The sequence below is a fragment of the Daucus carota genome, chromosome 8, assembly GCF_001625215.2.
Source record: "Daucus carota subsp. sativus chromosome 8, DH1 v3.0, whole genome shotgun sequence".
Taxonomy (NCBI): domain Eukaryota; kingdom Viridiplantae; phylum Streptophyta; class Magnoliopsida; order Apiales; family Apiaceae; genus Daucus; species Daucus carota.
This window is the reverse complement of record NC_030388.2, coordinates 22,024,474-22,047,431: the sequence shown is the minus strand read 5'-3', so window position 1 is coordinate 22,047,431 and position 22,958 is coordinate 22,024,474. Positions and strand designations below refer to the sequence as shown.

General features: G+C 35.2%; 1 protein-coding gene across 1 annotated transcript; it reads right to left on the bottom strand.

Annotated features, from left to right (window-relative positions):
* Positions 1-1,990: 1,990 nt before the first annotated feature.
* LOC108199302 (uncharacterized protein At3g06530) lies at positions 1,991-21,586 on the bottom strand. Its single transcript, XM_017367070.2, has 39 exons — positions 21,317-21,586; positions 20,656-20,869; positions 20,459-20,554; positions 20,256-20,373; positions 19,999-20,172; positions 19,444-19,614; positions 18,715-18,770; positions 18,520-18,609; positions 18,300-18,448; positions 18,032-18,114; positions 17,787-17,894; positions 17,220-17,294; positions 16,439-16,607; positions 15,475-15,614; positions 15,281-15,373; positions 14,700-14,886; positions 14,094-14,191; positions 13,828-13,980; positions 13,567-13,720; positions 13,034-13,167; positions 12,819-12,900; positions 12,581-12,740; positions 12,193-12,268; positions 11,850-12,023; positions 11,651-11,719; positions 11,459-11,563; positions 10,722-10,811; positions 9,102-9,313; positions 8,750-8,960; positions 8,456-8,638; positions 7,770-7,865; positions 7,631-7,698; positions 7,202-7,550; positions 6,493-6,714; positions 5,498-6,154; positions 4,793-5,199; positions 4,028-4,286; positions 2,762-2,932; positions 1,991-2,567 (listed from the first exon to the last, which is right to left on the bottom strand). The coding sequence occupies exons 1-39, from the start codon at positions 21,477-21,479 to the stop codon at positions 2,337-2,339; spliced, it is 6,447 nt and encodes a 2,148-aa protein (XP_017222559.1). The 5' UTR covers positions 21,480-21,586; the 3' UTR covers positions 1,991-2,336.
* Positions 21,587-22,958: the final 1,372 nt, after the last annotated feature.

Sequence of the window (22,958 nt, the reverse complement as noted above, 5' to 3'; positions counted from 1 at the left end):
AGTACGATTTTATTATTATTATTACTTCGACATAATTTAAATTATTATTTTTTTAAACCGGTGTCCGGGCCAACTTGCGAGCGCACCTCGACTACTAGCACACTCATACTCTGAACATGGTAACCCACTTACTTCCGGAGTGCCTAGGGAATCTAACGCATGACCTCAAGGGAGCAAGTATTAAGCGTCACTGTCCAATCATCTAGAACACGCCGTGGGGATAATTTAAAATTATATTCTTATTAATCAAAACATAACACTATTTTCAAAATGATGAAGGATTTGTGTGTTGTGTTTGTGTATATGCGTCATGGAGATGAAGTTGGTGGCGAAAAGAGGAAGTTGTCGTTAGCAGCAGTGATTATATGACGAAGGAGAGGGAAGGAGAGATGGTAGAGTTTGGTCGAAAGAGGCCGCCGAAAAGGTGAAAACAAAAGGAATGAGGGAGGAGTTGTGTTTGTATATATACGTTGTGGGGCGAAGTGTAGGGAAAGGGGAAGTCATCATTAGTAACGATGATTGTACCGTGAGCGAGAGAGGAAAAAGACATGAGAAGAAACATGAGAAGGAGAGAGATGGTGAAATTTGTTGGGGAGAGGTCATCAAAATTTTTCTGGCCGGCGAGAACGAAGAGAAGGAAAGGGTAGTGAATTTTGGCATCTGAAAACACAATTTAAAGTTACGTTGTGATTATTTCTTTTTTCAAAAAAGATTTAATCACATAAAGAAGTTGTGTTTTCTTAAATGCAAGATGAAATTGTGTTTTCGTAAACAAAAGACAAAGTCACGTTTTGAAGTGACATTTGACGTCATATTTTAAAATTGTGACATTCACATCAATTCCCTTAAAAAATGATATATAAGACCAATATCCAAAATATTCTGGGAAATCACCGGAACATTAGTGGCATGTCCAGCAATACCCTTTTTGAGAATGGATATATGTATATATATATTTGTTGTTTCTAATTGCTTGATTGGAATAATTAATGACATTAGTACCCTTTTTGAAAATGGATATATGTATATTTGTTGTTTATAATTGCTTGATTGGAATAATTAATGATGAGGTGATGACCATGATGATTAGTAATGTTAAATAAATGGCTATGTGAGTAATGTTCACCAATACTCTCAAGAGAATGAAAAGGTGAATTTTATGTCTCGAGAAACTTATTCCGATATTGTATATCGTCTTTTCTAAGAGTTAATATATATAGGCAATTGTTCATATACAAACGACCAAAATATAAATTAAATTATTAAAATACAAGCGACATCATCTACCCTCTATATGTCATCTCTCACCCCCTATATGTCATTACTCACCGCTCATTCTCACCCCTGCTCAATCCATCCCGGACTCATTACCCCACCCAATCCATCCCGGACTCATTAGAACCTCGCTGAGGCCCCCTCAATCCATGCTCGAAATGTTGGATATGCGGTCAAGTTTCTTGATTTAGTGGTAAAAAATTTCATGGGATCGCAAACGATTGATAACTAAAAGGGTGTTTGGTTCATAGTATATAAGCCCGGTTAACAGGAATCGAAATCTCAATCCCATCAATCCCATGCATAGGTGTTTGAATTAGTTGTTTGTTGCTATGAAATGAGAACCCTGAACCCCAATTCTCTTAGCTGGTTAAATCATATCCTTCTCACCCCCTGGGTTTCCACATCATTCTCATTCTCGTTAACCCCATTCCCATACCCTCCATTCTCATTCCCCACCTTAATCCAAACAACCTCAAAAATTAGTTGTGGCAGACAAGTAAGCGTACATATATCAATTTAAACAACTTGAACAAATCGCTTAATTATCTCTGTATGAACCCTGGATTAATCAACTATATCTAGATCATCTATTACTTTATATAAAATTTAATTTAATTATCTGTAAATATTGTTTTATAATATCGTATGTTTTTTATCGAAAGCTTTTCCTCAACCACAAAGGTTTTCTGCCTACATAACTACACTGCCAGGATATTTTGATGCTCTTCAAGGCATACCTTTAAAAACTTAGAAGGATAATAACATTGCTACTTCTACTAACAAACACTGATGCACGCTAAATATGCTAGTATCACTTACAAACTGCATAGGTCAAAATTTGCAGCTTCTTTCCTTCCAAAATTCAGAACATCATACCTATCAAACTAGGCTGCGGTTCTTGATGTACTCTATATACACTAGAAACTGGGAGAGGGGGTTCCAATTTGAATATTTCTGACTTGACTGAACCAACAGAATCGTCCTTAAATTTGATAGCAATTTGACCCTCAAACTGTCTTGCACACTGTTTGAAAGTGGCTGACCTACAAATGATATCCTTAGAGGTATTGACGAAGGCTTTCCCCACTCATTGATTCCATTTCCTTGAGAATTTCTTGTGCAAGAGATTTAACTTGTAATTCAACATCCTCGAGTAATTCACCAAGGAAGGGGATGGTTTCAGCTAAGAATACAAGATATTCTTCTTTCAAATTATCCACAAGGTACTTAACAATTCGTAAACCCAGCATACGGGTACGGAGCTTTTCACTACGTGTATGCATCAACACCTGATATATGAGAATAAACATGTAAATGGCCAAATCATAAATTCTCTGCATGAATTAATCGATAGTGCATAATAATAAACCATGAGACCTAAAACATGGATTGTATTAAGAAATCACAAGTAACATGAAGCTCCATCCAAGTCTAAGTGGTCAATTCAGGTATAGTTCGAACTGAAATGCAATCTATTAGTTACCTCGTGGTTCAGAGGCTTCCATAGAAGGTCACTGCCGGCTGTAACAGCCATCTGACCAACACAAGTGACTATCAATCCATCAACATCGTCTACTGTTGGTATGTCTGTGTACTGTTCTATATATCTTGGCGGTTCTATGTCAAGCTGCGCTATAATGGGCTTTAGTAGAAGCTGCAGATATTAAAAAACAAGCAGATAGTAAGTTAAATGATAGAGAGGATCATATCTAAACTTTTACGTTGATACAGCCACTTGTGGTCCAAATTGTAACTTGAGTTACATAGCTACCCTTCATGGGCCATATACATATAGGAGCAGGTATAGTTTAGTGAGCAACAGTATATGTAGGAATCTTATTACCAAGCATCTGCAGCATCATCACAACTTGAACATAAGCAACAACTTCCACATGTAGACTGAGATTAACCAAGCACTTATAATGCAGTTTCTTTACAACAAGAGAAACTACCACATGAAATTGAACTTTACTTCTGTACATAAATATGACTCCGAGTAATATTGATTTGTGAACTACAAATCTCTTGGAGTCGGATCAACCAATTAGTTATAACTATGATTCTTAATCAATAATTTTGGCTTTCGGCTTGCATATCTACGATTTTGTGTATCGGTTCTTCAGTTATAAGATTCCATCATACTTGCTCAATATGCACCACACTACCAAAGAGAGACTAGATGCTTATTTGGACCAGTGAAGAGATCAACGCCAGTAAGTATAATTTAGAATAACTTGTGAATTAAAACATCACATATCAAAATGCAAAAAAACCATATATGTAGAAAAGAGAGGTTTTCAACTAAATAGGTTCAGTGCACCATAAAGAATGGGGACAAAAGAACTTTTAATATAAACCGATGAACAAAAAAGTACCCAACCCACAAAAGTTTTAACGAAATCATGAACAAGAACTGCTTTCAGTACTTTCAAATAGAGTTCATGTGAGGATTAGTTCTCATTTTCCCCGTTGCTGGTACAATATTACTAGATCATGGCATATTAGACCCACTTGATGCACTATTCCCAGAATACCAGCCAAGCTAACAACATGATAATTGTTTCACGATGTCATTTGTTTAAATACTACACTGTCTTCTCCCATTTTGCCTAACGTGAACTTGGTCAGTGGAAATACAAGAGAGACTACATTATTTTGCTAGACAGATATAGTATGGACAGATAGTTGATATATTATATCAGAGTTGAACACCATTTCGCATTTGAGTTCATACAGATAGTGTACTTGCCTGGAAATTGGAAGAGTCAAGAAACTTGAGGTTCCCAGTATCATATAGAAAACACTTATGCAGCGATGACAAAATCAGCGTGCGGAGGTGCCACATTTCAACAGACAGTGTTCCGTTTCCACCCTTTTCACTATTATTTTCTTCCGCGACCTTTGCTTTCTTTTTCTTCCGAATCAGGCTGACATCTCCTCCTGCAGAATTACTAAGATGCCGTACACAACCATCCAACAAATATTTGAAGTAAGGAACAAATAGCGACCTGGCAAAACACAACAACATCAGTGTATAAACCATATCAAAGTGATAAATGACAAAATGATCATAAAATTTACTCAACATATTAGAAAAACAATCAGGTGAATTAAGAGATCAGTTACTACATAACAATAGGCTGTTGTGTTTGCGAGAGGCACCACAACAAAGAAAACTTATTAATTCATAAGCTATAGCTCAGAAGATACAAGTGACCCAATGTGAAAAAGAGAAAGAACTATCTGACATCTGTCAAGTCCAGCGGCATGAGAATTTCTAATACTACAATATTTTTGTTACTTAACTGAAGCACGAAATTTCATCGAAACAAGAAATACAGTGTATTAATATTAAAATCGAAGAACTGCTACTCGGACAAATAGGACTGAGTTGTTGAAATTTACTGAATAATTTCCATATGTAGATAGGATACCCGATTTAGTTCTAAAAAAATTTGAGACTTAGAACAACGATTTCCCTTTAAAGAATAAAGACAGAATGCAAATTACTCACCTATGGCTTTCTGCAAGTTTATTCACCAACCCATAGAAAGATATAGCTCTATCAATGTTCAGTCCACTTCTATCACCTTCTTCCACATTCGATTCTGACCATTCAATACTTCTTATGAAAAGAGGTTTAAACATAGTCTCTGTGAGTTTCAAAGTTAGAATTATCATTGCGTTTATGACATTTTTCTCAACAACATTGATGTTCCCAATCGAAGCAGGCTTCTGACAACGAAGATCAAGTGCTACCAAGCACAAATCATATATTTTTACATGGTTGGCACCCAGAGAAGATCTATCCATTGTACCGATTGAGTTTGCCAACATTTCAAAAACAGTTGATAAACTTGAATCCCCAGATTTCATAGCTTCAGAGTATATACTTAGAAGGGGAGAAAGTAACAGCCGAACCTGGCAAAGAGGATCAAGTAAAGCATGTGTTAATCTGCATGTGTTAATCTAAGGGGATGACTTCGTATACTAAAATTATAACTACTCAAATTGGACATGAAAGTTTCATTTAACTTGTCAACTAATTCTAGTATTATCTAAAAACTGGTACAAGAAAATAAAAATATGATACTGAAACAGCACAGAACACATGTTTGAGTGTCCTTCGCAAACCAAATAATGTGTATCAAAAGGTCAAGTCAAATAGAACTCTGCATTGAAATCAGGTCAGCATAAATAGTTTAATGAGAATACTTACAGGGACTTTTTCAACAATGAGTTTTCTTACTACATCTGCTTTTAGCTTCAACTTTGGGTCAGCAATTTTAGTAAAGTCGGGATGCAAGACTAAAAGTTCCAATATATCTCCAATAAAAGGGCTAAGAAAAACACCAAGCTTGTCTATGATTGCTTCAAGAGTTACGAGTACAGACATGAAGAGAGCTTCCTTCGGATTTGATAAAGCTGAAGATTTATAATCAGTAGATGAGGAGATATTATGAGTACTCTTTAATAGGTGCCTCATAATAGACGGAAGCTCAGAGAGTGCTTTTGGACCAAGAACGTTGATCAAAGCACCTGCTGTCCTTAAACAGCTACAAGATACAGCTAGGTTATCTGAATGAATATTCTTTGAGATGGGTTCAAGGCACAGGTTGAAGCTTGAATCATTTGACGGAAATCTATTAGCCAAAACTTCCAAAGCTGAAACTGCACTGAGTTTTAAGGATACATTTGAGTTGTCATCAGACTCATCAACTAGCTTTACGATATCTGAACACAATTTGTTAAAGGATTCCAAAGCACTGGCATCTAAGTGAAGCCAAGAGTCTCTGGCGCCATTATTAATCCCCCTTCTCTCATGCTTTGGTTTCACTGCAGTGTCCTTTAATGTTTCACAAAGAAGCCCAAGGGCCTGAAACCAAAAAAAAAAAAACAAATCTGAATAACAAAGAGCACAGTACAGAGAGAGACAAAAAAATCTAAACATCAGTTTGCACTGCAGATGAGATCTACGCACATTCATGAAACACATTCTTTTTTGAATGTTCTAAAACACAAAGACCACACCAGGTGACTGGCTCAGCATCACTAATAGTCTTTTCTCTTCTTTTTTTTGAACAACGTGGCACTAATGTTAAAACTAAATATGTTAAACTGTTTCAGAAGACATTTGACCCTCCTAATACAAAACTAAAACTAAACTCATGCCATCTTTAGTCGATCAAATGATAAATGTACTTGCATTACTACCTTTCTTTTGACATCATAATTAGCATGATTCAGTAATTTGATGACAACTCCAAAGTACGCTGAAGGGAGTTGTAGTAGCCCTTTTGTAATATTTTTCAAGATTGAGCGTATGCGCTCTTTCAATTCTTTTCCAATGGAAGACGGGAGACCATTCTGTTTTCTTCTTGAATCAGCCAGTTGCAAATGAGAAACAAGCTGTTCTGTGAGTTCCTCAACTGTTCCCTGGATATATAATAAAAATTTTGAGGGTGAATTCCACATTAAAAATACACAAAAGAAAGATCCCTGAGAAATTATATTCCTAGAAGAACAAAATATTAAACATCCACAATAGACTTACATACAGAGAATAATTATCTGCTTCATTGTTTGAAAATAAAACAAATGCAGCACCAGAGTTTTCTCATTTTATTTCAAGAAAAAGTCAAGTTTGCACCCAACTCTAAAATACAAAAATGGAGAATCACAGAAAGTTGAGATCTACTAAAACAAGAACAAAAGCTATATTTGGAAGACCAATAAAGATAACTGACACAGAGTCAAACCCTGTTTATAAAATATATATTTAATCAATGCAGCAGGAACAAGGAACTATTAACACAGTATATTGCAGTAGCTCTTCATCTGCCTGATTCATATTAAGAGCATTCCAAACATGTGCGCTAACAATAAAAATACAAAGTAATCAAAAGTAGTAACTAGGTATCACCTGAATATCATCCGCATTATCCACAAACTTGAGCTTAAAAGAAATTTCAGGATCCTCCAGCTTGTCAGAAATAAATTGCACCGCAACTAGCAACTCCAAGAAAAGTTCCTTTCTCCAGGTACCTGTTTCTATCTTCTGAAGAGCCATAACAAGGGAAGGAAGCCAGATAATGCATGAATAGTGATCGCATATCTGCAATGCAAATGCATACTCCCACTGTGTACGGATTCGAGTAGTTAAACCATCCAATGATTGCCGACTATCTGTAAGGAAGATGTTTTCCCTCGTAACCAATGACCGGAAAAGGATGAGAAGAAGAGAAGCTAAGCTAAAACTTTCTCCCAGAGTTCTGTAAAAGAATTTTGTCATACAAAGGAAAATTTATGCTACCAATTTACCATACTTCAGCTGAATTATATATGATTATACCTCAAAAGATGGGAAATGACTGAAAGTCTTCTATGTTCAGCAACATCAGGCAAAACTCTCACAAAAACCTATAATACCATATCTTCATTAGAAAGAACAAGTACCCAACTGAAGTAATTATTGAAAGTATACACATTACCTGTAGCAATTCCTCGATGTTTCCGGTCTTAGATAGCCAACATGGAATAATGACAGTTATAAGATCTTCAAAAACTTTTTGCGAGTGGCTGTCAACCTACAAAATCAATCTATTAATCCTGAAAGTTCTTAATTTAGCAAAAAAAAATTATAAATAATTAGCAAAAAATCATGATAATAAGATTACAACGTTATTTAAGACCCTATACTTCGCTTTTAAGAAGTTTAACATTTTGTAGTGTGCATCTATGTGAATTTCTGAGAATAATAAATTTCCCAAGTCCTTGCACCTTCATCACAAAAAGTGAACAAATGATTATTCATAAAAACACCTACTCCCTCCGTCCCACCAGGATGTTTACGTTCACTGTTTGCACGCATTTTGAGGCTCTTATAAAGGATAGTTCAATAACGTTTTTTTAAATTATTATTTTTTGAATAAAAGTTTAAACGTCAAACTTTTTTTCAGGATTTTTTTTAGAAAAAAAAAACATTATGGAACTATGCTTTATATGAGTCTTAAAATGCAAGCCAAAAAGTAACGTAAAGAACCTGGTGGGACGGAGGGAGTATAAAATAAAACATAATTAATTTCAAAACATCTTATCTACAATTTAACCCTTACAGATAATATATAAAAGGCTTATGCAAGAGAGCATGGTAGGAATGGCATTCTAAATCAATCACCTGTGTCACTGCTGATTCCCCAACAACAGTAAGAATATCTAGTATGTGATCCAAAACCCTGTCTGGAACCACCTTTGCAATAGTTGATAACAGCAGGAACACGTGGTTGCGGATTACTGCGTCCTTTGAAGAACGAGCACATTTGACTAAAAGTTCCACGTCAAAACTATACTTTACCTCATCCTGCCATAATCATCAAACCAATTTGAAAAAAGTACAAAGCATATATAAGTATATAACTTTAACGGAAAACTATATCTAGAAGAGCTAAAGATACAATTTAAGTGACGAGACCTTTTGTGGCAAGGATGTAATGAGTGAAGCACTAATCTCCTCAAGAATCATTAATAAAGATTGTTGAACATAAGATAAGGAGCTGGAACTAGTCGGCAACACCTCAGGTGAAGCTTGGGTATAATTCTCCTCATTATTGGTAACATTGATCCAATAATCATCCATAAATAGTGAGCGAAGAAGTTGAAACAATAGCCCTAATATTGATGCTCTGTACACAAGGATCAAATGAATTCAGCACAAACAGACAAGCACTAGATAACTACAATTCGATATATATTCCTATCGAAGAAGACTGAGTAGAAATAATCTTTAGTGATTGAACTGACCACATGCCAACTTTTTAACAAACCTGTTGTAAATCTCTTTCTTCAGTAGGATGACATCAAGAAGAGAACTAAGAAAAGTAACTACACCTCCACATCTCAAGGTTGCATCTTTATGTTGGCCAGAATTTAGATGGCTTGATGATTTCTTCTTCTTCTTTCCATGAGCAGGTTTATTTGGGAAACCTTCCTTCTTCAGAACAACTTCAAGAACCAGGCCTACAGTTGAGCTTGAAATCTGCAGCATTAAGAATAACATTAGAAATGCATCAAAGGCAAGCATCTCCACTGCTCCTAATTCAGTATTTTATTAAAAAAAATTATATCTAAACATTAGACGGTCATTTTATCCGTAATAAGACATAAGAATATCAATGCCAATAATCACCTTGCTAAAGTATTTACAAAGTCATTAAAATCTTCTAGAATTACTTGCAAATTTCTGAACTGACTATAATAAACAAATGTAGCCTACTAGCATTAATGTAGCCTACCAATTACTAATAATTCAAATACTATTTGCGAATGTAATAGCACCCTCGTCCTTCGATCTGATACCCACAGCTAGTATCTATGGCGTGGTTTAATAACGTAATCACTCACTATGTAGAGATGAAAATCAGATCTTCAAAATTCAAATATGTAGTAAGTTTATAATGAGATAACTGGACAGTGATCACAATTCATTAGGTAATCACTATGCATAGATGCAAATTAGAGCTTCAAACTTCAGCTTAATACTCGCTATGCAGATCGATGAGTGCTTGCATATAAAGCACACTTCAGACTGCTTCTACACAAGTAGAGGTTGAATCTTGTTCAGACAAAGCCTGTGTTAAGCACTCGAATATAAGTCAAGGCTATAGTACTCCAGTAGCACTAATAGTAGAGTTATATAACTAGTAGAAGGTCATTGAGTAGTAAGGCTCACTAAAAGTACATGAACTTGAAATTTCGGTTATGTTGCACTTTATAAAAAGGAATACTCTTTCAACCAATCTCTTTCTCTCTCTACTTTCTCATGGCATTTCCTCCCTCTGTAATAAACTCTCCATAACAATGTTCTCTCTCTCTAGCTGATCTTTGCATTCTCTCTTCTCTACTGCTTGTTTCTCTGTTAATTACCCGGCATTCACTTGTTTTAGCTGTTCAATTAGTTCATAAACCTAAAATATTCAAAAAACATGACTACATCAGAAAATACAAAAATCACATAAGTCGGTTCTTGACAGCCAGGTAGACATATATAGAGAGAACTTTTTATTTAACTTGTTACCTGTTATTCACGAAATCCAAGTCACAATACAAGGCAATCTAATGTGGAATTTATGTGTTTTAGCCGTTCAGTTAGTTCAGGAACCTAGGATATCAGAAAAACATGTGAATATACACAACTCACAAAGACAGAGGTAGGTTCTTAACAGCCAGGTAGACATACAGAGAGAAGTTTTTCTATTGTTGCCTGTTATCCATGATTCTAAGTCCCAATACTAAGGCAATCTAATGTGGAATGTTGAATGGACCCACACCCTACAACCATTTCGACTATTATCAAGTTTGACAACTCGACACATTGAGGCAGATAGATCTAATAAAATGAAAGCAATTAAACTACAGACTAGACCAAAACACAAAAAGAAGAATACCTTAATCCGCAAAAGTGCCTCTCTGGTAGCATTGTGTATATCAACATGTGCACTGTGAAACAGGACCACGAGGCTTTTGAAGAGTAATTCCTGCCAAAACATTAACTCAGTAAAATTCTTATTCCACAAAGAACATAGGAATGTGTGTATTGTATTAAAATTATGTGATTTAAACATATGAAGTGGGTCTATAAGGAAACAGCTACCCCAAGGAACTAAAGCCTGGGATTTCGGACACCTCATGTCCTCAGACCACCTCACGCTGTCATGATCAAAACCTAAGCCTACAGGTAGGAGTAAGGCTCAAGTACATCTAAGCCTCCCAGGGCCGAGACCCTACTTCCGTGTGAAACATACTCGGTATATGTGGCCTGCCTCGGAATCCTATTTAGGAACATATATTCGTTGAAGAAAAGGTAAAACAACAATTGAACTACGAAGAGGTCTAAGGACTATGAAAAAGTTGAAGGCCAATACACCGAACAGCAGGGTTCCTAAAAAATAAGGATCCTGGCATACTAACCCTTGTGGAAAACTCGAAAGAAAAACAAAAGCAAGGAATTGAATAAAGAAACTCCTATAAATCAATTCTAATAGATTTCATATTGTCATTGCTCCTCAATAGTACTGATAAAAAAAACATATAAGGACAAAATTTTGGCATACCAACACTATATGTTGGTGGCACATATGAGAATTGGTAAAAAGGTATAGAGGAGAAAAGAAAGAAGATAAACCTGGGCCTCTATCTTCAAACCTTCGAAGAAGGAACTATTGATATTTTTCAAAACAGTTATACAAGGTTGCACAATAGCAGGGTCTTCAGAGAATGTACCCTCAAACTGCAGTAACAGGACGAACAGCAAATGTTTATGAGCAATTATTGGAAAATTGACCTGAGAATGTAAACGGTAAAATAAGCTACTCACCTCCAAAGCTTTCAGTATTCCATCTACATGAACAAAACCATCAGGCGAGGGAACAGGCATCATACAGAACTGCAGAGGAAACATAAAGTCAAAATTCAACTGAAGTTTCAAGTTTCAAAAGAAATGAAGCAAACTAGAACCGGTGCAAAACAAAATAAGGAACAAATCTGAATTTGCAAATAGAATATAAGGTGATCACCTCCAGCAAAAGGCACATGGTATTAATTTCAGTTTTTGACAACTTTGTACAGAATTGATCATTTCCAAGGTGAAATTGATGGCGACGGTTCAGAAGTTCATCAAGCAATAACTCAACATCTTTAATATGCATGACTTCACTCCCAACTCCTTTGAGCAAAGTTAGAAGCATTAGCTGCACAAAACAAAAACAATAACCAACTTGGAATTGTATCCCCTCTAACTGTGCTAAGCCACCACAGCTGGATGACAACAATAAGAATATATTCAAAAGCAGCGAAAATTTACAGTTACTCCACTGTAACAGAGAGCTGGAGGTGAAATCCAACATATGAAAAACCAACCTTTCCATAAGCTGAAAGTTTTAGAGCAGATGTAACAAGGTAGTGCGTTATATCCTCTTTTACAGCCTTCTCAAATCTGAAAATATGGATCAATCAAATATGTAAAGCTAACAAATAGAAACTTATTTGATGGAGAAACTCACAGTTTGAAGAATCAATTTTTGCAAATAACTAACAACTCTACAGATTAAGGTCCCTACTTATATAAGAGAGTACAACTAACTAAAAAGAGTAGTGCAAAAAATCACCATTCATCTGTCACTAATTTAAATTTGTTTCATGTTGAAGGCATAACCTTATAGAGATTTCATTAAACTTTAAACTTCAGAGTGCTAGAAACAGACTAATTCATAACTACAAAAAAAAACCCTAAAAGGTTAATGAATACCTCTGTCCAACACTCTCAGAAACTAAAATGCTATGACAGGAAGTGCCTAGCAGATTTGTGAACAGCGAGGGGAGAATATTTTCGTCTGATACAATCAGCCTCATTTGCTGAATCAGTAATCCTAAAAGCTCTCCCAGAAACTGACTCCCCAATGCACTCCCTGTATCTTTTTGAATTATAAAGTCCATAGAGAAAAATATTAAAAAGGAAATTAACAATATACACAAGGAGTCAATACCATTCTTCCTTCCTGAAATAGTAACATGTGGCCATAATGCGAACAGCCCTTCGATGCAGCTCATAGCAGCAACACGCACATCCTGTAAATACACTCATACAAATGTAAGTGAAGCAAAATACAAATCAAAACAGGAAAGTAAACCTTGAAGCACTAAAAAACAGACAAAAAACTCTCCAAAGTATATAGTCTTAGCTATAGCTATGTTACAGCACCTGATTAGTACTGCACACTGCAACAAGAACTGAGGGGAATTCCGCAAGTAGTTGCAGAAGTATGCTCTCATCTAACTGAGAGCAAAGATGCACAAAAGAATGAAGGCTCTCGACTTTAACAGCAACAGAAACACCTGCGAAGATAGAAGGTCCAACATTAAATAATCCCAACATAATGCCTAATGTGCAAGATAACCAAAACAAAAGGCTGAAAAGCTTCTTAAAAACAACTGTTCAACAATGTCATTATTGGGACCTTGATTCTGATAAATTAGCAGTGCTTTCTAACAACAGCATTCAGATGTTGCGCAAAAATACAGTGAAATAGAAATTTTATAATTTCCAGAAAACCATTCTTCCAATTTCTCACATCAAAATCATTTATTTTACCGTTCTAAAAGCAAATATAATAAGCAAAAACGTAAGAAAAATAGCAGTTACAGTACATAACTCATGTGGACCCCACGTGAATAAATTTACTGAATAACTTCAAAATCACTGGCTAGGTGCTTGTGAGATCCACAAAAACTAACCTTCACCGGTAAAAAGTTTGGAGAGAAATCGGACCGGAGAGATCTTGCACTTTCTAACAAAATAATTAAGATGTTCCCTAAATACTGGCTTTGATTGAGAAGCAAAGAAAGTAAATGTATCTTGCAGTGTGAATAGCCACTTTTTATTCTCATCCTGAAAATTACATGAAAACATATAAACTTTGAAAGCCTGAATTAGTTGAAATCAAGACCTTTTCCACTAAGAAAAGAAAACATATTCACATTACTTGTAAAACCAACCTCTGAGATGTCTTCAGGTGCTACTGTGATGATTGCCTCTGACAACTTCCAGAATAATGACCTTAATATTTTAGCACTCAAGACTTTCAGATCAGTGTCAAAAAGATTATCAAGGAACGTTTTGCAATCTCGATCCAGCAGTTTTGAGGTGGACTGTAAATCATATAACAAGGTTGGACAACATATACTTTAACCACATGTCCTAAATTAATAAATAGTTTAAGTCTACATGTAGAATACTGCAACCAGAAAGTTCTTTGAGCTACCTCAGTTACATCCAGATTCCCAACATGCTCTAGCGATTTCCACTCAATTATCAGAGCTGGAAAGCATGCCTCATACAGTGTGAATAATTGAGAAACATCTGTAAAAAGGATACTTGTGTCATTTTATACTTCAGCACAAATAGGCTTCAGAAATTATAAGCAAGGCAAATAATATATATACACTACTTATCACAAAATAACAAAGTAGGACGAGCAATAATCTTAAATCTCTGCTACTATCTTTTAAAGTACCCCGTGAAACGAAGCAGGATGAACAATGGTCATGCCTAAACTTCCTGATACAAAAAGGATAACCTAGTTGCATAACTACTCTTTCACTATTGCATCAAAACCACTGAAAGGCATTCAATGAGCATCCAATTAAAAGCCAAATTCACGATGAAAATATCAATATTCTAGTTGGAGATAGATAAAGTGTGCATCAATTGTGCCCAACTCATTTTTCCATTCAGAAAAAGACATCAGCAAGAAAAACTATTGTACTTGTACAAGATCCACAGCACTCAGTACAAACTAGAACTGATTAACACAAACACAAGCTTAGAAGTACTAAAAGAATATCAGACTGATGCCAGAAAAACTTACCAATCTTCAGTCTCGTGAATGACTGCAGTAAAACCAAGAAGAATAATGTTTTTGACAAATCTGACACATTGCAACATTCAACCAGCCAAGTCATGTACTCCTCAGGGTGCGGGTGCACTGAAAATGTGTCCGCCAAACCACTAATAGTATCCATATTTAGAGCTGTTATGTCCTCATGTTTTAAAGTCTGCACAACCCAAATAAATAAAGCTGGTACTTATATCCACATATACATGTTAGGAATTTCGGTTCACAATTTCATATTTCGACCAACACATTTCTAGTTCTCAAAGTTCATTTAGACAAGTAACTTGAAAAAAGGGCTAACATGTGTAGCAAGAGTGTCATCCCAAAAGAATACGCAGCAGAAAAAGTAATAAGAACGCTGGTCTAGAAGTGAAGAGATACATTCAGATACATATATAATAAATGATCTGCTGCAAAGAAATATGCAACAGTATGCAACTATCCCTTGCAACTTTCATTTATTAGACATATATGAATCAATTTATAGCAATATGAAATTTACGGGACAACTCCCCTCTATTTACCAAGATGCGGTATGAACGAAATAAATTTACCTTCTGTGGATGGCAGATACTGGCAAGATTTGCATAGAGAGGCCATTTTACTTCTCTTGTCAAAGATATAGCTCTAACATTCAAAATTTGCATCTGCGTCAAAGAATTAAAACTAGAAAGTAAAAAACAAGCCATGTAAAATATCAACACCGATGTAATCTGTGGCAAAGTACGATACATAAACAAAATAAAACCTTCGGAATGATTAGAATCAAAGGAAAAAGCATGCCAGCAAGTTGTCTCGAATATTTTTCTTGATCATGAAAATTTAGAATAGCATGCTCTAGAGAGAGTAAGGCGACGTCAGCAGCTAGAGAGGTATTATCGGGGGAACCTGCAGTACAGATGGTGCTTTAATAAATTCAACAGAACAATTTACCTCATAAGATAATTCCAGACATTTTTAAAAATTGAATACACATATGTCCATAAAGAAATGCATCAAAACTGAGATTAAAGAATAAGAAAAGTGCCACAATCATAGACAAATAAGAAGGGCAGTCTTGTCATCAGTATTTACACATGGAAAACAGATGGAAGTTCACAGCAAGTACAAAACTATTGCCAAGTACAAGCACTGATCTTAATTTACATGTAACTCATACCACTTCGCATCCCTCATCTATACATCTGATTTATATCACCAAAAATAACTGGTTTAGAACTCTGATCCTATTGATTGTTATAGTTTGAGCATTCCAAAACACCTTACAAAGTTTTAGTAGATGTAACAAGGCTATGAAGTTGCAAAATGTACTGCACTGACGCTCTATAACTCGCAAATGATAAGTATAACCATAGCTATCTTTGTCACACATAAGATCTATATCCATAAATATAGCTAGAAATGTAACCAGTCATCCTCCATATATACACACATCACAAAGCATATAAGAAATTACGGATGTGAAGAAACTGTTTCAGATGATCATGATTGCACTAACTAACAATTCAGGAAAACTTAGCAACAACCAATTTACCAGTCTATAATTCTGGACAAACATGTTTACTATCCTGTTTTTTGGATTGACATCACCAACAAATCAGTCATGTCAACAAAGTTATGTCATAAATAACAGCATCATGTACTAAAAAAGTCTAAGTTACAATACATGAACAAGTACTTTTTATTAGGAATTCATGTTAGAGCACACTCACGTGTCATCAAATTGCTTATGCATCTTTGTAACACATTTTGAAGTGCCTCCAGTAGAGATGATGAATTAATTAATTCCGACAATCTATCTAATTTCAGAGCAGCATGAACCACACTTAGATCATCATCTTGTAGCCTGCGCAAGACTGCATCCTGGATAGTTGAAAATCTCTGGACAGCAGATAGAAGAGCATGTCAGATGTCAACGAAACAACAAAATCTTAGCACAAAAATGTGTGTAGAACACTTAAATTCACTGCACTAAAGCTCGGGACTAAGGACCTGGAAGAACACTTTATAAAAAGATAATGCAAAGTTAAAATCCATAGGATATTAACACGCAAACTCTATTAGTAAATTATTTCAGTTGGGCAATTAATACAGATGGAACACCTTGCCATCACTAGATAACACCCCTGTTCCCCCATAAAATGTTGGATGTAAATTTATCATGACAAGTCAGCTATGTTTACTTCCTTGTGAGCAAAGTCAAAGGTACAGCACAGGTTGTGAATTGTGATGCTCGAGGGCAATAACAAACTCACTACTACACTGCTTCAACATTTATATGTTGTGTATTTCATTTCAGAATGAAAACAAGATATTTATAATTGCAAGAAACATACACTTGCATATACGACTATAGTTCGCTTGCAGACTCCACTACTCCACTCACAAATAACATGCGATGCAAAAAATTACAGCTGATTCATTGATATCATCTCTGGATGTTACTCATTAACAACAGTCTACATGTGAAGTATCAAATGCGCAACAAATCACCTGTAAATCAATATCCTTGCATTTCAGAAGACTATCTGTATCAAAGTTGGAGAGTGTAATACGGCGAACCTCAGCCTATGCCATATAAGAAAAATATGAGAATGCAAATCATAATTCACATCTAAAAATAGGAATAAGATGTAGACATGAAGCTTATATCCAACGAGATGCCATTAAGAATCTTAAGATGAATACGGCCATACGAGTGCCTAGTGCATAACAGCAAGGACACGTGGAATTAGCATAGAAAAAATTATGGAGATTCGGGGGGTATAAAACATGTGAAAAAAACCAAAAACATGTGAAAAAAGTCATTGAGTTAAAGGTGAATGGATACTAATTAAAGCACAATCAGTATTAGAAAAAAAACAATTGGCAAGTAATTAGAGAACCTTCAGTCTCATTGAAAGTCACATTCTATTCGTAACAGACCCTTGATTTTTATTAACAGTGGTTCCTTCACAATCTATTCACCCCCCCCCCCCCCCCAAGACGGACTAGCGACACGGCACATCCCCTCCGCAGAGTAGGTGTGCCAAATTTTATGCAATTAAGAAGAAGTCTTACCTTGGGATGTTCAAGTGCAAACCATAGTTTAAAATCAGAAGTTGACAAATCCTGCTTTCCGTCCAACATCTGACACAGAACTTCATGCATGGAATCCTCTTTTTTTGACTGCATTTCAGATCATGTGACTATGTGAGAAAAGAAGGAAAGTAATATAAGAAGACAAATAGTCTATGCTATTTATAAGAATAAATTGAATGAGGAACCAGGACAAAATTAATAGAGGGAAGAAATGTATCTTGAACCTCCAAGAAACAGTTAACAGCTCCACGTAATTCACTTGGGTATCTCCTTTTAATGGAAAGAAACACTTCCTTCAATCGACTTCCTAATTAATCATATCAAAAAAAAACCATTTAGGAAAGATATAACAGAACAAACAGAATGAGGGAAATCAATATTACCATGGCATGCAGCATGCTAAGTGATGATATGTGTGTGTGTGTGTGTACTTTCCAAAAGCAACGCATTGCAGTGAGCACAGAGTATCAAATAAGTATATACATATATAACCTGACTCAAGTGAAGCCGATTCATTTTTAGTCTTGGACAACCTCACACAGGTATGAAGGAGCTTAGAAACCATGTGGCCAACTAAACCCTTAGCAGGAACTGTCTCAATGACTGAAATCAGAGAACGATGGCAAAGATCATCTGCAGGACTGTAAACAAAAAAAATTATAATGACTAGGAAAGAAACAATATTTCGAGAAATAAAAGTTGAATTTTCAACCTATACTCAAGGAGGGACTCCAATAAAATAGCCAAAAACTTATCGATGTTGAACTCCTTTGTCAGACCCACAAGAATGCCCGGCAAATCACTAAAGGTATAGAGCAGAAAAACATACTTTTAGGAATATGAAAGATGTAAATCATGTTATATTTAAACACTATGACAAATATGCAGTAGTGCTCTCAATAGCTACCTGATCACCTTCAAGGAGTCCACAACCTTCTTGGGGAGCATGTCCACAGCTTGCAACTACCATTTTTAGTATTAGATCAAATTCCATTTTGGAGAGAGATTCAAGAATTCATTGCTGAGTAATAATTTGCATAATTTACGAAATCTATAGGCATAAAAGTCTAGCGTAAACATGTTACGCCACATTTATTCCTACATAATGTTCTGGCGCATGAATTGAGAACTTGAATATAGACTGCCTTGAGGTAGCATATTGTAAGAAAATCAAACTTTATATGTAATCATATTCTAGGGCACTAGGATCCTTTAAGAGTACCCATATATGTGTCTGGAATATTGAAACGTTGACAAAAATTAAGCTATATACCATATGATATTTCAACAAATGTTTGTGTTTTTTAGTAAACATTATGAATTAAAAAATGCATGCATATTCATGTAGGATAAGCTATCTGGTTAACACCATTTCACCATACCAACATTATCCTCATGGCATCCTTGCGCCCATTATAGACACCATGACAGTGACAACAATGGATCAAAAACATAGAAAGACATCATAAGATACACAAATGCAGCAGCTTGTATCAATTAGATGATAAATATTACAATACATTACACCAAAGCCACAAGAAATTATGTATGTTAACACTAACATGTATTAGAATATCTAAACAGCACCTTTTAGCCATTTAAATAGAAAATACTTGCATTTTTAATAATAACATACCTGAACAAGACTGATCAGTGCCATAAATGACGCACGAATCCATTGTAGATCAGTTGTTTCTGTTGCATCTTTTCGTGCTATGACAGCAACTGAACGAATTAAACTTCTCACGAGATCAGGGGCCAATGCAACCTTATTAACTAGTAAGGTAATTATCATCAAAGCACCAGCCTAAATAGGATAATAGACATTAGAAACATCTTACTAGTTTAATTATTACTGAAAATACTGTGAAAAATATTGAGGCAGCCACTGTTGCCTAATAAATAATATAACTCCTTCCCTACTATTACACGATAGTAAGCTAGCAATAACGTACATTTATGGATAGTGAACTTGTTATCCTAGGATTGATATAGTGGATATAGATACTGCCACTTTATAAATATAATAAATCTCTGCATCAAAAATAGTAAAAAACATACAACATAGAATAAAAAGGGAATTCTTTCAATAATTGCATAAATTTGTCACGGTAGGTACATAGCATCATAAGATAGGCAAGGGATAGAAATGCAATCACTACGCTTGAAGAAAAAGAGAATATAACATTACCTTATGATCAGGTTCCACTTTGACATTAGGCTGAAGTCCATGAACTATATAAGGAAGGATCCGCTTCACAACATTAGAATCTACTACATTAACATAACCAATGACTTCAATGATAACTGCTATGCAAAATCTCATCACTGGCCTTGATGGCTGCATTTTTTTTGTTGGTAGAGCCTAAAGATATTGGAGTGTAAGGATACGCTCATGAAACGCGAGGAAGATGATGATAAACTTATTAATGAACAGGATTAACTTACAAATTCGCACAATGCATCCAAAACCCCCAGATCACGAATACATTGCTGCACAATAACCTGCCTAGGAGGTGGAGCTCCCGAGTTTTTAACACCCTCGAGAAACTTCCATTTACTATTACTGAATTACAGCAAAAAAAATAAAAATAAATTGCACGAACTCCTCTCACAAACTATTAAACAGGTGGCAAATAAGATTTTATTACCCTGTGTCCAGTAGTTGCACTATACGGACAAACACATGTGTATCATGGTACGGCAGCGCACATAGAATCAGCTCTTCCGAATTGTACACATGTAACCTAAAGTACCAACCCATAGACAACCAATAATAACCACAACTCTAAGTACAGTTAAACCAGTTAAACATTCAAGAATCCAAAAGAAGTGAAGGCCTTCTTACTTGTATCGACGTATCAAGTACTCTAGAGTCTTCAAAGCAGCAGGCAATTCAAGATATCCTGACAATAACCGCATATACGAACTAATCGACAAATTGATTTGGTTATTTTCCTCTATTCCCATCAACTCCCTATCCATTTCTCTACTCTTATGACTAAACAAGTTATTCTTATAGCTCTCAAATCTTCCATCTCTACTTTCAAGAACTTCCAATCCTGAAAAATTACATTCAACACAGTCATTTGTAACCTCAACTACAAAAAGAAACTCATTTTTCAATTTTCATCCTAAACGAAAATTAGCATTACTAGTTTACTACATACACTAACACATCAATTTTATTCTAAAATCAAATTGCATATACATTAACAATTATATCTTAGGGACCTTTATCGAGCTTAAAAATACAACAGAACTACAAAAACATAAGAACTTATCGAGATCATCAATTTTCTTCCTGAACGCAAATTAGGAATACTATGCACAGAAAACTCCAATTTTCTTAGAAAAGCAAATTAATGATTATATACATATGCAATTATGGACTCGGAACCTTTATCGAGCCTAAAAATACACTATATTCATTAGGTTGGGACCGAAAATGTAACAACTTATCTAGATTATTAATTTATCGAGTATTAACTTATCAAGTATGCATATACCTGAGAGAGCGATGCTGAGAAGTGATTCGAGGTCAATATCAGCAGCTTCTTTCGGACTAAACAATATAGAAGGGCGAGTGAAGGGACGCTTTTGCGGCGCCTCTGTATCGACATTAATCAGCGACTTAATCGCTTGTAATTGAGAAGCAATTGAACTCGCCATTTCTGAGGCTTTTGAAATTCTGTTAAATTAGGGTTTTGTTTGGGGATATATAGTTTTGGCGGTGTTGTATATAAACCCTAAACCCTCGAAACAGAAAAAAAAGAAGACAGTGAGCCGTTATATGAAAAGAGGAAAGGATTTAGGGGCCGGGTTTGATTTTGTGATCGGGCTTCGGCGGCCCAGTGGACACACTTTTAATAATTTGTGAGCTTTAGGCTTTATCCGTGAAAGATATTTCTTCTTTTTGTTTGGTACAGCTCTCGTTAAAGTGACCGGTAAATTTGATTTTTAGTATTTGATTAATCTTTATAAATTTTCTTATAGAAGTATATATAATAATATTAAAATTAAAATGCTATGTTACTTTAATTATGAACAATTAAAAAACTTTTAATATAGTAAATAATTTTGTTAATAAATAACTAATATAATGATAATTAAACTTCCTCCACGAGACTTGAGCAATGAGCTTCTTTTGAAGAACTGACCCCTCTGTAAATTACGAGACTGAACCTCACTCACTCACTCTAATATGCCATCTTCAATCATTCTTATCTAATGTAATGTCACTCGTGAAATTTAAAACTCACATATTCGAACTTGATCAATCCACGTCCAAGAAGACCGATCTCTATTTCTCTTGCTTCGTACTGATATGATTTCAACCTTTCTAACTGGGCGGAATTAGATTTACGTTGAATGTATTCATGCCAACATAAACGCACCTCACTTATTTCTTAGAAATAGACTGAAAACATAAATCAGAAAATAACAATCGATATATGATCTATCATGATACTACTACAAATCCAATCCAACATATGTATTTGTGTTGTCTTGAATCAATGCTCTTGAATCTATGCAAGCCTTCCTCAGTATGTGCTTTTTCAAGTTCGAAATTTTCACCCCTTCCTCACATACGCCTGCACATGTCTTCATATACCTTAACTTTTCTCCGCGACTGTTTATTCAGACATTCTTTTGTTAATTATAAATAATTTATTCTTTATATGTCGTTCTGCCCTCCCTAGACACGACATTAGTTCCAAAAAAAATCTTTTCTTGAATTTCATTTCAGTTTATAAGTCGTCATTCCACCACCAAGACTCTTTCTGATCATCGACATTTTTTTTTTGACACTCCCAGTATTCTCATTGTTATACTTCTAATTTAGTTGGTCATATCTGTCCACCTTTGATTTTCATCTAATCTAAAACAACCCCGAAGTATGCCCTTTAACTTTAGCACTTTCGATCATTTCAATTTTCGTCAAAGAATTTGTGGTGTTACAACTCTCATTTCGTTCATTGATTTGCTACTCATAGATAAATCCATGACCTAGAGACAGATGTTGTGTAGCACATGCATATTTAAAAAAATTCTCACAATCTTAACAAAATATAAAATTCATACCACGACGGATTATAAATTTGAGTGGTATAGCCGTCACTCCTGAAAATAATTAAATTCTCATCATAC

What these genes read in the sequence shown, in the direction of transcription:
- LOC108199302 (XM_017367070.2), bottom strand. Translation starts at nt 21,479, where the DNA reads ATGGCGAGTTCAATTGCTTCTCAATTACAAGCGATTAAGTCGCTGATT. An exon ending in GGAATCTGGATGTAACTGAG is followed by an intron (nt 13,981 to 14,093) that starts GTAGCTCAAAGA and finishes TATGATTTACAG; the next exon opens with TCCACCTCAAAACTGCTGGA. An exon ending in GGAAGCCTCTGAACCACGAG is followed by an intron (nt 2,568 to 2,761) that starts GTAACTAATAGA and finishes CTCATATATCAG; the next exon opens with GTGTTGATGCATACACGTAG.